The following is a 17406-nucleotide window of genomic DNA, read 5'->3' as shown; positions in this document are numbered from 1 at the left end:
TGACCACTTGGTGTGTGTAGTGTGGCAGGGAAGCTATAGGTCATGTTAAGGCCCCCAAGCTTTATGCTTAGCAGCCCTGCCTTTGATTTCTACTGTGGTCTTAAATTTATTTTCAGACAATACTCCCTTTGGAGCTAGATTATCTTCATGTATCTTCTACCCTAATGAAGTTGACGGCTAAATTGGCTTTCATTGCCCACCTCCTCTACATATTGTTATACCATACCTTTAGCATTTTGCTGCATTTCTTGCCTGTCTCAGGTAGTGACATAAGATCACAACTGGACTTGGAAGATAACTTAAAATGGGGCTACACGCTAGTGTTCTGGGGTAGGTTGAGCCTTTTCACTTAAGGCACATGAAGTGTTAGTATTTAAATTAGACTTCTGATTAATTGTTGTGAAGAAGGAAGGGGTGAGGAAGGATGACAAGGGAATATTTTTTGAAAAGCCTTTTTATCAAAACAGTAGATTTTTTAAAAAAGTAGTCTTGCAAATAATTACTGAAAGCTTGCTTGCTAGCAACACATCTTGCTTGTTTCATCTTCACTTGTTACCATGGCATCTTTACTTTGGTGTTGCCTCCGCAGAGTGTTGTGGCATTCTTCTCACATTCATCCCCTGGCCCTTCAGAGAAAGGTGAGGTAGCCAGCAGAGCATTGCAGTATTCTTTCCAGTCTGAGAAATAGAAGAAGAGTTGGTTTTATACCCCGCTTTTTTCTACCTTTAAGGAGTCTCAAACCAGCTTACAGTTGTCTTCCCTTCCTCTACCCACAACAGACACCTTGTGAGGTAGGTGGGGCTGAGAGAGTTCAGAGAGAACTGTGACTAGCCCAAGGTCACCCAGCAGGCTTCATGCGTAGGAGTGAGGAAACAAACTCAGTTCTTCAGATTAGAGTCCACTGCTCTTAACTATTACACCATGCTGGCACTCCATTATCTTTATCAGACCAGAAAGATCACCACAGATAAGTGATTTCTGCCTATTTTTATAGAGCATGTAGAGGTTACTTTGGTGCCCTGACTCTGTCTACGGCTGCCTTACAAATAGGTCTTCAAACGTTACTTGCCTGATTGCTCACACATACAGGACTGATTCACATGAGCATGTTGATGTCCGAAAAACAAAAAATTGCCTTGTGTGGCTTACATATATTTTCTTGCCTGGTTGCCTACCAGTTCTTGCTTGGTCCAGCCAGCCTGGTGAGCAGCTTTAAAGCACAGGGAAGGGCTTCTGCAACAACGCAGTCCAAGTTGGAAAGAGTTCCATAGATTGCGTTTTGTGGCTTTAAACAGTAAAGAGGCTACCCTTCCACTTCTATGGCACACTTTCTGGAAAATAGTGTTTTTTGCTGGCAGGAATGGCAAGCAGCGTGTGATGGCTACTGCTCATCTTCATGCTGATTGCGGCAAGGAAGTGACAAACTGTCGCTTGGTTTAAAAGTAGGTGTGTCTGAGTTGGATCCCACAGACCTGTTCTTCTAATTACAGTGCCTTCCCTGGTGAATGGAGCCTTTTCCACCAGAAAGAAATGCCTCTTGTATCAGTGGAAGGCTCCTTAAGCTGGGGCACAGCATAAGCTTTCCACCTTCTGTTTGTTTTCCTTCACTTACAATATTTGGGTTTTTTTCACAGGGCTTGTTGTCTTTCCTGAGTGCTCCTTTGATTGGGGCCCTGTCTGATGTTTGGGGCCGAAAGTCATTCCTGCTGCTAACAGTATTTTTTACTTGTGCGCCAATTCCACTAATGAAGATCAGCCCATGGTTAGTGGCCATTTCAGAGTTTGTATGTAGATTGTGTTAATGCCATATAGTTAAGTTTCTCCCAGAAGTCTGGCCTTAAATGTCAGGCTCCCCTTTGATTGGTTTCAGCTGTTTTTGAGCCTTGATTAGGCCTGTTGGCAGAGTACCAGGCCACCTACCAATGAAAGCATTGTATGTGGCACAGAAGACTGTGTTCTTGGCCTCCCTCCTTGTTTTGCTGCCTGACAGTGCTGAGAGCTAACAAGGCAATGCTCTGAGGGCTTTTTGCATTGGTTTGGTTTTGTTTGTCCACTTGATGCATCCCTAAGCTTGTTACAATACAGACCCGACTCATGGGATTCTGCTGTCTCTCCTCTTGCAGCTGTTATGCAATACTGGCATAAATTTAGCTGTATATTTTGCCATGGGGCTCTGTCATATATGTAATATGCACCCCTGAAGCCAATGCCTGTTTAGACAGGCTGAATCTGTTACGTTTAGGTCCATTTCCTTCCTTAAATACTCTGTCAACCAGGGACTAAGGAACAAGGGACTAAGGAACAAGGGTTCTCCCTTGTAAAGTTTGGAATTCTCTAAAATTGCAAATTCACAGACAGCTCAAAGCTGCTGTGACTGAACTATAAAACAGGACTGCAAGCTTGTAATGATTTTCTGTCCAACTGTGCACGGCATATTAGACTGTTTAAAAGCTTGTTTGGCTGTAATTGTGTTCCGTACCCATTTTGGCTTTACATGGAAGGCACTAGCAGTTTTTTTTTAAAAATGGCCAGGATCCAAAGAGCTATTTTAGATGTACCTTTAGAGTGTCAAATACAATTTTTATGTATTTCAGATCTTAATTCTGTTTTTGCTCTGTCTGTTTGGTTTGTCACATTTATATCCCACCCTTCCTCTAAAGAGTTCAGGTTGTCCCACTTCATCCACACAACAAAATTGTTATCGTTAGGTTAGATTGAAAGACAGTGGGATTACTTAAGGCCTGTAAGCTTTCATGGCTGAACAGGGATTTGAAGCCATGCTTCCCCAATCCAAGTCCAGCATCCTGTTGATTACATTTAGTGTTGCCATGGTTGTAGGCACTATGGCAAGTGACAGTCTCTGTCCAGTGGACTAATAATCTATATTAGGTAGGCACTACTGGTATAAAAGACAGATCCAGAGTTGATGTGGCGTGTCTTGTATAGAAGCCAGTCATTGATTCATCTAGCTCAGCAAGGCCTTTCCCAACACCCAGGGTGGGTGGCTTATTGGGAATGAGAACCAGGTACAATAGGAAAGTGAGAGCATCATAGAAGAGAACATTTGGACTTCATTTTGTGAAATAAGGCTGCTTAACCAGTCAGATATTGGCATGAAGTCAGTTAAATGGTTTGTTCACAAAATCTCACCACTGACTTTCCAAAATATTTTTGCAGAGAGTTATGCTTTAATTGCATCTGCATTGAAGGGCTGACATTGTGCTTAGTAATGTTAATAAAGGATGCCTATGTGAGATTAAAAATGACAGACTATCTGGACAGGCATAGTTCAGCCTGGGTAGAGGCTTGAACAGTTCATTAATCAAATACCTTTAGTGCTGAGCCTGTTTCTTTTGTTCCTAGGTGGTACTTTGCTGTTATCTCTGTCTCTGGAGTCTTTGCTGTGACCTTCTCAGTGGTGTTTGCTTATGTAGCTGACATAACCCAAGAACATGAAAGAAGCATGGCATATGGCCTGGTATGTCTAAGTTCTTCTGTCCATTTTAGACACAATAGTCAATTGTAATTTATGTTCCTATGTATAGGACGCTTGACTCATTTGAGAATTTTCTATTAACATCAACATTCTAAAATTATATTTTGCCACTTTTTCTGACAAACTTTGGAGCTGGGAAAGAACATTGCTTTCTTCTCTGTTCCTACTTTAATTTGCATTGTCCGCCTTACATTAACTCATGATGTTAATTCATCCCCCAGTTACTGAAAATTAAGCATGTGGTGGAAAAAGTAGATAGTGAGTGCTTTTCCTCCCTCTCCCATAATGCTATAATTTAGGGGACCCAGTGAAGTTGATGGGCAGTAGCTACATGACAGACAACAAGAAATCTTTACTCAATGAGTGATTGAATTGTGGAATTCACTGACAGTGGATGTAGCAATGGTCATGATCATAGGTGGCTTCAAAAAGGGGTTTGGGCAGATTCAGGGAGGTTAGGGTTTCTCCATGGCTACTGGCCATAGTGTGTTAGGGGAACCTCTGTATTCAAAGGGAGTAAACCTCTGAATACCCATGCTAGGAGGCGACATCTTGGGAGGGCCGTAACCTCTGCCCTGTCTCTTGGCCATCCAGGGCAAACTGATTGGCCACTGTATGAAACAGGATGGTGGACTACATGGACCACCAGTCTGATTGAGCAGAACTGCTCTTATGTTCTAAGCTGTGCTACAGAAATAGAAACTGTCCAGTAACATTGTCTCCTTCCTGTGATAAAAGAATTGATACTTGAGATTGTGATTTAGGATCTTTAGTAAAGGATGGGATTTCTTGCTGAAAGTATTTTCTTTGCCATGTTTGTAGGTTTCAGCGACTTTTGCCGCAAGCCTAGTCACCAGCCCTGCCATTGGTGCCTACCTTGGTCGAGTGTATGGAGACAGCCTGGTGGTGGTCCTAGCTACAGCTATAGCATTGTTGGATATTTGTTTTATCCTTGTTGCTGTACCTGAATCATTGCCAGAAAAGATGAGACCTGCATCGTGGGGAGCACCCATTTCTTGGGAACAGGCTGACCCATTTGCGGTACTGTATTTAACTGTTTGATACAGGCTTTGGCCTAACTTTCAAAAGTGACTTTTCATCAGTATTTTTTAAATTGTTGCTAAACGATAATACCCATGATTCTCATTAGTGAGTGTACAGTAAATGTCAAGGAAGTAAGTTTTGCATTTGTAACTTCTCTGTGCTTCAGTTCTATTATTTGTCCCCAACATATTGGAATTTATTATTTTAATTATAATGTTTTGATCTGGTATTTTACTATTTATTAATTTTTGGTTGTTGAAAGCCACCCTGAGCCTGGCCTTCCTGGGAAAGGGTGGGGTTCAAATCAAATATTTTCTACTAGTGAAAAGAGGAAGTTCAATATATGCAGTCTGTGATAGACATCTTTCCTCCCCTTTCCTTAGTCATTAAAGAAAGTAGGCCAAGACTCCATCGTGCTGCTCATCTGCATAACAGTCTTTCTCTCCTACCTGCCTGAGGCAGGCCAGTATTCCAGCTTCTTCTTGTACCTCAGACAAGTAAGCATTTGCCTGTTTTGATTGTGGAAGGATTAATTTACAGAAATGAGGGATGGCTAGCCAGATTTGAGTTGCTGATAAGATTAACTTGCTCTTCCTTGTATTGTTATGCCTCTGACTGGTGTGTTTGAAGGGAATGTACTACTTGTGTGGAATTGTTTGCATTCCTTAAAAGTGAACTCCTTTCCTATTCAAGAAATGAGGTTGCCCTGCATGGGTGTCTTTCAAAAATTTGTTCTGCTCTTCATAACAGAAAATGTTGATTAAGTCAGCTAGCTAAAATGTTTGGTTGCTTGTGTGTGTTGACCACAGTTTAGTAGGTTCACGTATAATTAAAGTGAAATGACCAAGTAATCTTTCTCATCTAGATGATGAGCTTTTCACCAGAAAGTGTTGCAGCATTTATAGCAGTCCTTGGGATTCTCTCCATTGTTGCACAGGTAAGTTATTTAATTGTCAGTCATGCATCTATGGCTGAGGTGCTGTCTGTAGAATTCTTGCAAGAGAGGGCTGCCTATTTACTATCAGTCATGGATGAAAGGCATTAACACGCCCTGAAACCTTAATTTCTGTACATATTTTAGGACAGGAATTCTTAAAGTGTCACATGTGGAAACTCAACAGAAATAACAGGAATGAAGGTTTTCCAGTGTGTATAGCATATGCCAAGTTAAAACAACTTTTTCTGCGCTCCAGTGCAGTAGTACTGAAAAATGTACGGGATGAAAGAAAACAGCTGCTGTTGCTATTCAGCCCATTGATGCTTTGTGTTTGGTTTGTGCCACTGGGATAGAATGCAGGGCTAAATCTTCCAATATGGCTATATCATGGGGAGGTTTTGACAGGCTTCCATGTTTGGACTATGATATGGTTTCTTGTGCAAGTGAGGAGTGACATGATTGATGTCTATGAAATTATGCATGATACAGAGAAAGTGGATAGAGATAATTTTCTCTTTGCCAAAATATTAGCATTCTGGGTCACCTGTGAAACAGACTGACAGTCGATTCAAGGCAGACAAAAGAAAATACTGTTTCACACAATGGGTTGTTGACTTGTGGAACACTTTGTCCCAGGATGTGTTAATGGCCTTTCATTTAGATGGAGTAGGTTTGTAGAGGATAAGTCTTACTGGCTTTTAGCCATGATAGCCAAATGGTTGTCTCCAGTTTTTGAGGCAGAATGCTTCTGATTTTCAGATGCTTGATGGGGGGAGTCAGGAAGTGAGGACTTGCTGGAGGACCTTGCTTGAGGGCTTTTACTGCATTGTTTTCTACCCTTTGTAACCCACTTTCCGCATTATGGTATGTCGTGCCTTAGATAGTTGTTTTCCCCCTGCAGTCTTATCCTACAGCATTGTTTGTTGGATGTTTTACACTGTCTGAATTGTTTTGATATTTTGTAATCAGCCTTGAGACTTATCAAGAAAGGAGGGGTATAAATGAAGCCAATAAATAAATCTGGCTGGACATTGTTGGAAGCAGGATGTTGGACTAGATGAACAGCCAGTGTGGAGGTAGTTAGAATGCCAGACTAGCATCTGGGAGACCCACATTCAGATCCCCGCTCTACCATAGAAGCTTGCTAGGTGAACTTGGGCCAGTTGTGCACACTCAGCCTAAATACCTCACAGGATTGTTGTGAGGATAGTGTATGGGGATTACCGCACTGTTGTCCTCTGCAAAATGCCGTCTTCAATCCTGAGTTTCAAATCACATTTCGTTATTTCCCCCCCGCACTCGTCTCCCCTGGCCAGTTTCTGGGTCTGTTTCCAAGATGGTGCTTGTCACTTCGCACTTACAACTGTTAACACGAACCATGGAGCAGGGTGTGTGTGCGGCATGCTTTGTAGTAAACGCCTACACACACACACCCCGCCCTCCACCTTTTTTCCCCCCACGCATGGATTCTAATGATCCAACGACAAACCAAGGAAGCAAAAAAACAACAACAATGGAGGGACAGAGGAGAGCAGCAAAACAGCTGCCCTGGGAACGAGGGAACAGGAAGTAGGGGATAGAGTAGGGGGAGGAGTCATGACGCAAGGGCCGCAAGGGAACAAGAGAAAGGTGGCTGAGGGAGTTTCCAAAACGGGCATGATCGCACCCACAGCGAAACGCCATCAAAGCGGAGAAAAGGTAAAACTCGGGTTATAAGGGTTTTGGTAAGAGACAGGGAAAAACAGCTTCAGAAATTGTTTCAACATGAAAACGGGGTGGGAAGTGCGATCAAGAGGTAATAAAATGTAGCAAGATGCTTTAAAAACACGCAGCAACACTCAGTGCGGTAATCCCCAGAGTTGTGAGCTGTAGCATATGGCAAGCCAAAGCCATGGTGTACAGTAGAATAAAGTTTTAAGAATTGCTGTCAGCCCTTTTTTGACTATATGCTTGCATTCTGGGAGAAAAACATTTGACCGGGGGGGGGGGGATGTCAGTTGTTCTTGTCACACACCTCAGCCACAATGAGGAGAATGGGGTCTTGTATATTTCTGTATATCAGGTTAGGTCCAGTGGGAAATTTCTACTAATGGAAAGGAGGGAGAGTTTTGTTAATTCCTCCTTATGTTGTTCCTCCTGGGGTGCGGGGGGGTCACCTGGCCTCCAGAAGCAGCATTTTTGGAAGACATTTTAGATCTCAGCAGGAGTGGGGAGGCTGTACTGATGGGAAAGCCTTCCTTGACTGCAGGATTTATCTATTAAAAACATCTTCATGCCCCCTTTCTACCCAAGTAGGGTCCCCCAGGTGGTGAGCCTAAAAACATTTAAACACTTCTGCATTAAAACAGCATTTAAAATAATATATAAAATAATTCAATTAAAAATATAAAATACTACACCAAGGATCCAAGCCATTACTTTATTCTCCATTGCCACTGTTTAGCCTTAAAGGTAAGACACAGAGTTCAGTGGGACTCTCTTCCTTGCAAATGTTCATAGGATAATAACAAATACCCATGTCTTTGCTCTTTTCAACTAGAGAAGAAACGTGGGAGGAAAATTTAACTCACAGCAGAATCAGCGGACAGTACTTAATTATGAAACAGGGTGGTGCTTTTTCCTGTCTGCAACAGATTATTCCAAGATTCCTTCCCCCCCCCCAAGTATTACTTAAAACCAGATTGACATTGTTCATTAAGCACTAGCCATACATTTCTATAGATAACTGCTTTTATCACATCTCTCTATGTTCAGGTTATTTACAGTAGTCAAATCTGTGTTGCCAACTAAAATATTGGCATTTTCCTCCCCACAGACAGTAGTTCTGAGTTTACTTATGAGGTCCATTGGAAACAAAAACACCATTCTTCTAGGACTGGGGTTTCAAATATTGCAGCTTGCATGGTATGGCTTTGGCTCAGAACCTTGGTAAGTAATTTGTAAGCATGTTTCTTTTTTAATATTGCATTTCAGGTGCACTCTATTCCTTAAACAAATATCCATCAGTATTATGTGAATTATAGATGCTCAAATGCTTTGGCCTACTTCATGGTATTGGAGCCTCTGTGTAAAACTGTGTTGGCTGCAGTTAGTGATTCTTGTCATGCATTCTCTTTGTAGCGAGACTTTTAATAGACACAAGTATGATTGAGGAGACGTTCCATGACAATAATTAGCTGTCATTCCCTGAATTGTCCTTATAGACGTAGAATCTTGTGTTCAGGCTGTTTTGCAACTGCTTTCTGCATTGTTTGCACTCCGAAATTTGCTTAGAGCAGAGCTACCAAAGCAGTCCTACCAGATGTAAAGGCTTTCTTAACTTTGTGCTATAGTAGAAAAGAACAAACATGATCTTGGAGTAATGAATGGCTACCTGGACTATTAAAGAAACTCAGAGTGTGAAATTAACTTAACATTCTGTTAAATCAATCAGAGGGGGTGATTAATGGGAACTTGACATGGTTACTCTCACCGCTTGTGCTTTTTAGGATGATGTGGGCAGCAGGAGCTGTTGCAGCCATGTCAAGCATCACGTTCCCAGCCGTTAGTGCTCTGGTTTCACGGACGGCGGATGCTGATCAGCAGGGTAGGTGTTTGAAATGATTTGATTCTGTTTCATAAGATGGACTCCTCAAATAAAAAATGCTTCTCTACTTCGTGTTGGAGAGGTTACTTAGGCTGCCTTGGTGAGGGGACAAGCTGACTACTAACCTAATGCATTCTTGAGCATCAGAGAACTGTGTTTTACAAAAATGTTCATTACTTCAGAAATAGAGATCAAAATGTTTGTTGGCAGTCTGTTGGGAGATTGCAGTTTCCAAGCAAGGCAGGCAAATGCGTTGAGCATGCTGTGCCTTTTTATTATGACCCCAGTGTAGAAAAGCAGGTGCTTGCCTGTAAAGATGACTTTTCTGAAAATGGATTTGTTTTCTAGGTGTTGTCCAAGGAATGATAACAGGAATTAGAGGACTCTGTAATGGCTTAGGACCGGCACTTTATGGTTTTATATTCTACATTTTCCATGTGGAGCTGAATGAAATTCCAGAGGCTCAAAATGACCTGGCAGACAATGTGGCTGTGCAGCACCATTCACTGCAGGTATTGTCTAGGTTGCAGGGGGATGGGTGTGTGCATGTTATGACAAACGGGATCACTTTGTACATTAGATCTTTGGGTGTGAGTCTAGAAATCAAAGCCATGAATGTAGCAAGCACATGCTTGGCAGCTATGTATCATTCAGGTACTGCCGTAAGGAGCATGACCAGTTTTTGTGGGTGAGCAGGCAGTCAGGCTTGGTGGCAGGTTTCTTTCACATGTGCATGAGGTGGCAGACCCAGGATAGCTTCGGTGAATTGTGTGAGTTGGCTTAGTGAGTAATACTAAAAATAGGTACGCTTCAAAGATGCTATAAAAATGTCTTCTCTGATAGGCAGTCTCTAGGCTTAAATGAATAGAAAGCTTGGTACATGTTTAATTGTGAGTGTTTACCGAGTTCTGGTGGCCTAAAAGCTGATTCACATACAAGCCCAGTGCATATGTTGTAAAGATGCTGGAGAACATGAGCATGGCTCAAGCTCTCTCAAGGCCTGGTGCAAAGATACTGATACATACTGGATGTGTCTCACATGGTGAGAGTAGGCAAAGATCTTAAGAGTCACTTCTGCATCCCACTGTGGTCCATATATGCATACATGGGCTGTATTTATTTATTGACAGAATTTATACCTGCCTTTCTGCCTTCATCAGGACTATCAAGGCAGCTAATATTTTAAAATATACATTTAAAAAGCATTTCTTAAAAACCAAAATTGAACACCATTCAAACAATTCAAGCTAAAATACATATTAAAAAACCACTAGTAAAAACAGCACAGGAGGGATCATTGAGGGAATGTGCATCACAAATAGTAGACAGGTGTAGGTTTCAGACCCTGCCAGCCAAACTCAGGAGAGCAGGCATCTCCACAGACTATCCAGGGAATATCTGGACAAATCAACTGTATTTGTGAACATAACTCAGTCAATTTCTGCCATTGGGCAGCTGTTTCTAAATTAGAGGGCTGGGGATATAAATAAGCATAACTATTAGTTTTAGTGAATGTATTCTAAGTAAACTGGCTTGAGCCACTGTATCATCTGTAATCAGTGGACTAGCTTTTCCACAAACAAATTAGTCAAACCCCCAATAGGTTGACCTTTAAACCTGGTTTTTGGCACCTATTGAGTAAGAAGAATATCCTTTTAGTGAAATATATTTAAGAAAGGGATACACAGAGGGATTGGATTGTCTCCCAGCCCATCTGGCCAAGAAGGTGTGTGTGTGTAAAGTGCCGTCAAGTCGCAGCCAACTTACAGCAACCCCTTATGGGGTTTTCAAGGCAGGAGACTAACAGAGGTGGTTTGCCAGTGCCTTCCTCTGCACAGCAACCCTGGTATTCCTTGGTGGTCTCCCATCCAAATACTAACCAGGGCTGACCCTGCTTCGCTTCTGAGATCTGACGAGATCAGACTAGCCTGGGCCATCCAGGTCAGGGCAGCCAAGAAGGTAGACATAGGATATGTCTCGGTCCTGAGCTTCTAAAAAATTTGGAACTTGATTGGGTGCAGCAATGTGGAAGAGCTCAACGTGAGAGGAGTTTGATGGAACAAGAGGCGTAGGGTTTTGATAGACTCCATAGAGTTGCTTAGAGTTGAAAGATCCACTGCAGAAAGATTAGACAAAGACAGCGGTCCTAAATAATTCAGATTATCTACATCAATCAGTTCTTCCCTATGAGGGAGCTTAGTGCTAGGAATTGTTAACTGTTTTTGAAGAATCTGGGTGGGCTGACATATGATCATTCTGACTGAGAGAGATCCCTAGCGACTCAAGGATTTCTGCATCAAGAGAATCATTTCCTAAAGAAACTACAGAATTTTTTATAAATTAGATCAATCAAGGATTTAGGTTTATGGATTTCTGGTTTACTTCCTCCATGAGAGTTAGAATGCTGAGAATAGGCAACCATCATACTTACTAATGGATTAACAGTCAAATCCTTAAACACCCCCTGTATCCAGATATTATGAGACTTGAAATTTCTCCTTTTTGCCTTTATCATAGATGGAATTTTCTTAGAATGAAAAGTAAGCAGAAGCTTGGTATGGGTATGAGAAGCTGACAGAATTAGGAAAGTCTTCAGATCTATTGTAATCAGTGTCCAACCCAGAATTTCATAAAGATGGTTTAAAATGGACCATCTATCACTCCATTTGGGTAGAAAACCCTTCCAGGGAGTGACGGACAGAACCATCTGAAAGGGATTCAAAAATCAAGGAACTCACATTAGAACCAATGGAGTGGTAAACAAAGCAGGCATTTTTTACAAAATTCATCATTTGTAGGGGTGAGAATTTACAATACCAGCCTTGGAATTAAATTTGGAGAGTGAGTCCTGCAGTGCATCTAGCTTTTCATAGATTTTCTCTAGAGTCTGGGCAATTAAGAGTTTGATTGACGAGTCTGTGCAATGAAGTCCATATTTCCTAAGCTAAGAGGATCGGTGGCTAAATTGACGTGGTCAGCTCCGTGAGAAAGGATACTCTCATTTCCAGGAGCTGGCATATCTGGATCTAGGAGATCAAAGGAATTTGGATGGAATATTTCATCAATCCTTTGTTTAAATTGGACTAATTCTAATGTGTTGTCAGCTAGTGTTCTCTTTCCCCCCGTTTTTAAGTATATACTAAAATTTAATTATTAAATGGTCAAATAGTTAAAAGCTTTTGAATAAATAATTAAAAATAAGTTAGAGATGAATATAGATAATTTAAATTAAAATACTATATGATTAAAATGCTATAAACTACTAATACTCAAATACTCTAAAATTCTAAAACTCTAATATACGAGTACTATTACTAATATGAAAAATAAAGGGAATAAGGAAATCCTAATGAAGAAATGAATGTGTGAATCTATCACTCTCTGCTTCTACTGCCTAAAATTGCTACGAAAAGTCACCATGCCCATACCCCCAGCATACTAATTGGGACTGAAGAGCTAATGGTATTCAAAAGTATTCAAAACATTTAAAATGTTTAAAACCTTGAAATGGGAAAAGGATCAAAAGAAAGAGAAAAGTAGAAGTAAAATAAAATAACATAAAATAAGGCTTTGTTCTGTGTTCAGAGTTTTAGCCTTGAGTGTATATAATCTCACACTTGGAAAACAGAGCCAGTAAAACAACAAAACGAAGATAATAGCTTGCTAAACTTAAAATAGGCAGTGAGAGATAAAGAGAAACAAATAGGAGCCCTAATTAAAAGCTAAAATGTAAAAATAAAACCAGTAATGGAGCACAGCCTTGAGCGTCCTGCAGTATCATGCTAGAAACTGCTTAAATTCAAACAATTCAAGCTAAAATAATTTTTTTAAAAATCACTAGTAAAAACAGCACAGGGAGGGATCATTGAGGGACTGTGCATCACAAATAGTAGACAAGTGTAGGTTTCAGACCCTGCCAGCCAAACTCAGGAGAGCAGGTAGCCAGCTGTTACTAGACTAATGTGGCTATTTGACAGCCAAAAGCTACACTTTGGTCAGTGGCATACGTTCGGTGAACTATCTGCACATTTTATTCTTAAGCCTGTGTCCTGGCTACAAAAAAATAAATAGGAGGAGGAACAGTTTGCTTCTAACCTGTTGCCTCTCCCTAACCACACCAGGGGAATCCCTGCTTTGTCTTAGCCTCTAAACTGAATAGGAGCAAGTGACAATGCCTTGTGCTTTCCAATGTTTCATTGCAGCGCAGATGCTCAGTCACTTTGGTTTTTTCACTCCTCTGTGTCCGTGAAGGAGGAACGTCCTTGTTTGCCTGGAAATCTTCCTTGGCTATGCAAAAGCATTCTTCCACCTTTATTGGAGATCTCATTTGCTACCTTATCGCCCATGTGCTAGCAACTTAATTTTTTTAGAGGGAACAGTAGCTCATGAAAGTGCACTTTCCTTTCCAATTACTGGTTAACTAAGTCAAAGCTTCTTAAACTGTGGGTCGCGACTCCATATGGGGTCACGTAACTGAATGTGGGGGTCACGAAAAATTTGGTAACAGTAAATGGTAAAATTATATTTATACCAAATAATTGTTTTAAAATAAATTTATGATTTATTGTCAGTAAATGTTTAATTTGAATACCTATTTTATATACCTATATACCTTGGGTCGCGTAAAAATTTCTCAAGCGAAAAAGGGTCGCAAGTGGAAAAAGTTTAAGCAGCCCTGAACTAGATTAACCTGTTACCTTGGCATGCTGTAAGATGTGGAGCAATTATGTGGTTTAAAGTCAAACTCAGGAAGCACACAGAGGCAAGTTAAATAAGTTATTTTGAGTTTAGTGGCAGAGTTCAGTGCCTTCTGATCTGACCAGTACAAAGAAGAAGAGTTAATGGAATAATATTCTCTTTCTCATACACCAGGTCAGGGCTTTTTGTCCCCTACTGATGTCTAACATGAGACAGTCTAGAGAAGAACATGGCTTCAAATAAGTGAACAAAGTTTATGGTGTGTTAAGCTTATTCTGTGTTTTTTCCTTTCTAGAACGCAATCATTCCTGGTCCTCCTTTCTTATTTGGAGCATGCTCCGTATTACTGGCTCTGCTTGTTGCCTTGTTTATTCCTGAATACACCAACTTAAATGTTCGATCCAGCAACTGGAAGAAGCACTGTGGTAGCCATGGCCATCCACACAGTCCACAGACCCCTGGGGAGGCCAAAGAACCTTTGTTGCAAGACACAAATGTATGACAGCAACACTCAAGGACTCTTAGAGTGCACTTCTTATTTTTATTCTTTTTCACCTGCAGTTCTGGATGCACATTCCATTTCCATCAAAAAGTGACATTTCTTAAGAGGGTCTTAAGAAATTCTCTTTGCATGAAAATTGTAAGAACCACATCCAGGAAGTGGAAAATCCTCCAAAGAAGTTAAGATTTAAATTATTTGAACATTTTAAACTCTTAGGACTCTTGTCATAAAGTCCTCAGTAAATATTAAATATTTACATTCTTAATTTTGAAACTACGTATATCTCTATATCTGTATATTCAAGGTATCAGCATGTGTTCCTGCATCAGTTTCCTGAAGGTGTTGAGCTTTATTCTCTTCATGCTGGTCTCAGTGAGGCAAAATATGAGCAGGACTTGAGGACCCATTTATTTTAACATAAAATCTTGGGTTAGATGAATTCAAAGCCTTAATGTAGATGCACTTGACTAAGTGGTGAACTGGGTTGACTTTGGACTTTCAAATCAGTGTCTGGTAGGTTTTGTTTTGAGTTTTTACTAACACAATCATGTGTTAAACACACATCCTGAACAGTACACACTTTTAAGTGCATTACTCTAATTCTTTCTGTTCTTTTGAACTAAGTATAGTATCTGTTTGTATCTCTGATAAGTAAATGGTATGAGCCTACAAGATTTTGTTATTGGCTCCTAAACTCTTTATCTAGAATTTGATACCACTATGCTTTTGATGTTTTGCATAAGAACCTCAAAACTTGAATACAAACTCAACTCTTAAGCTGATAGCCTTGAAGATGTCAGTGTGCTCCAAATGGGATTGTCACTTCAGTTGCTGGACAGGATCCCATGGACCAAGGTGTAGAGCTCAGGAGAAGGGACAGTTGATCTGCCTTTTCCTGATTTGTAACATATGATGGGGGTGAGAGAGAGCTGGCAGATAGTTCTGTCTAGTAAAAACAGTGCCAATCCTTGCTCTATAGTGGCCTTTCAGGACTGTCACAAGTAGCATGACACACAGCCAAGGGTTAGTCCTGCAGTTCCAGGACCACAGTACAGGAGAGAGCTTTATACGATTACTGATGTGAATTTCTCTAGAAGTGTATATTTTTGTGTCCAGTTGTATTATTTAAATGTTCTTTTGGATAAAATGTGTATAAAGTATTGTATAGTTCAAAATGTTTTCATCTTGTGCTGTGGTTATTGTTTAAGCTTTTTAAACTTTCACCATGGTTAAATAAAAACTGGCCAATATGTAAATACATTGTTAATAAAGTTGAATATTTTAGTGATTTTTCACAATTATTTACAACAGTGCTGTGTAGGAGCACATTTATAGGTATGCAAGTTTTCTTTGTACTAATCCAGTTTTTACTTGTTCCTGGTATTTGTATGTTCCATATTGCTAATAGGTCAAGTAAAAATAGACACTTGTACTAACCATCAGTACATGAAGAAACTGAAAATGTTCAAGACTTTCTGTTCCTTGGCTCCATCATTAACTTAAGGGATACTGCAACCAAAAAATCAGGAGATGACAATCATTCTAGGAAACATTGGAAGGTAGTAGGAAAAGAGGAAGACATAAGATGAATTGACTGTTAAAGAAGCCACAGCCCTCAGTTTGTTCATGATAGGACATTTTGGAGGTCATTAATTCATAGGGTCACCGTAAGTCGGAAGCAATTTGACAGCACTTAACACACAATTCACCCTACCCCATCAGTTAGGAAATCCATTTTATTTGAACACTTACAATGAAACCATATATACAGAGAAGAACACTGCATTCTGATTATAAACAAATGTACAAATTTTACACTGCAAAGAATGATTGAAGTAAACTACAGAATCAGCTTTGTCACCAAGGTGTCAAAAACACAACATAGACAAAATTATAATTTTAGCATAGCGCAATTACTAACCTTAAAACACCAGAATATAAACGTCAACAATTCCTTTTACCTTGCTGTGTGGTTTAAACATAAAATTCAAAGTACAGCTCATAAGATACTGATCTAACTTTACGACAGAGCTTAAGTGTCCATACCAGTTCTATCTGAATAGAACATAGCGGACAATGAGCTTCATAGAACTTTTAACGCAACGGATGGGATTTGTGTAAGAATACAGACAAGAATGACCCGGCTGCACTTGAGTTGGCTCAGGTCCTACTGATTTCAAAGAGCAAATTAAGTAAGCAATAAATCTCTCCAGTTGATTTCAACAGTAACCCAAAGTAGTTAATTTTAATAGGATCATGTTCTGTATACCTGTTCATTTGAAATGGCCTTTTATACAGGTTGATCCTGGGGGAAGGCACTCTATATAATTGCAAAGTGTATAGTGGCATAAGATTTTAATGATCTTTAACTGTCTTCTAAATATTTTAAACTCTTAAAAATTACTATATTTCAAAATTGTTTGGAAAGGAGCAGCAGAATTGCATTTTCCAGCAATTTCAATTGAAACGCTGGGCAGTAGCCTAACATGAACAGATAAACTGGTTCAGTAATATGATAAATATACCAAATATTACAACAAATAATTCAGTTTTCCAAACAGAAAAAAGTTTTGTTTTCAGTGTGCATTTTAAAATGGAATACTATAAAAATCTGTACTAGTGGTCTGCGTGACAGTGCTAAACTATGTTCAGCAGCACATATAAAGCATCCCAAGAAAAACAGGCAAGAAATCTTTATGGTCAGACCTCAATTCAGTCATGTCGAAGTTTGATATGATGCTGTAGTCTGATGAGAACCAGCCAGCACTTACTCAAATGGGTGGCCAGTGTATACATAGCTCCAATCTAAAAGGATTTCTTGATACTAAACACTTTAAGCATGTTAACTACCTACAAGGTCAGACATATTTACAATATCTTTTGTGGTTAGGGATTACGTAAATGGTGTCACTACACAGTTAACAAGTTTGTCTTTCACAGGTTTACTATGTAGTGGCACCATTTCTGCAGTCCCCAAAACCCACAGAAATATTTCCAGTTTTCCTAAACTTACAATAAAGATCTTTTAAAATCATAAAGAATGCATAGACCTCGGGAGAGAAACAGAAAATCATAACTGATTGGTGCCCCTTTGATAATGGATATTTAAATATATGTTTTCCTTTACTGTCATAGACAATTAG

The 17406-nt window shown here is 40.0% G+C and overlaps 1 protein-coding gene across 1 annotated transcript in view; it reads left to right on the top strand.

Annotated features, from left to right (window-relative positions):
* The window catches only part of MFSD14A (major facilitator superfamily domain containing 14A), a 33433-nt gene extending 18333 nt beyond the window's left edge, over positions 1 to 15100 (top strand). The window contains exons 4-12 of the mRNA XM_056845498.1: positions 1635 to 1762; positions 3364 to 3478; positions 4319 to 4537; positions 4924 to 5037; positions 5406 to 5477; positions 8293 to 8405; positions 8966 to 9063; positions 9412 to 9575; positions 14057 to 15100. Coding sequence (XP_056701476.1) covers positions 1635 to 1762; positions 3364 to 3478; positions 4319 to 4537; positions 4924 to 5037; positions 5406 to 5477; positions 8293 to 8405; positions 8966 to 9063; positions 9412 to 9575; positions 14057 to 14263 — 1230 coding nt within the window. The 3' untranslated portion in view covers positions 14264 to 15100. The remainder of the gene's footprint in view (positions 1 to 1634; positions 1763 to 3363; positions 3479 to 4318; positions 4538 to 4923; positions 5038 to 5405; positions 5478 to 8292; positions 8406 to 8965; positions 9064 to 9411; positions 9576 to 14056) is intronic.
* The last annotated feature ends 2306 nt before the right edge of the window (positions 15101 to 17406 follow it).

This window comes from Euleptes europaea, chromosome 2 (assembly GCF_029931775.1).
Source record: "Euleptes europaea isolate rEulEur1 chromosome 2, rEulEur1.hap1, whole genome shotgun sequence".
Taxonomy (NCBI): Eukaryota; Metazoa; Chordata; class Lepidosauria; order Squamata; family Sphaerodactylidae; genus Euleptes; species Euleptes europaea.
The sequence above is the reverse complement of the archived record's forward strand: the minus strand, read 5'-3'. Positions and strand labels throughout refer to the sequence as shown.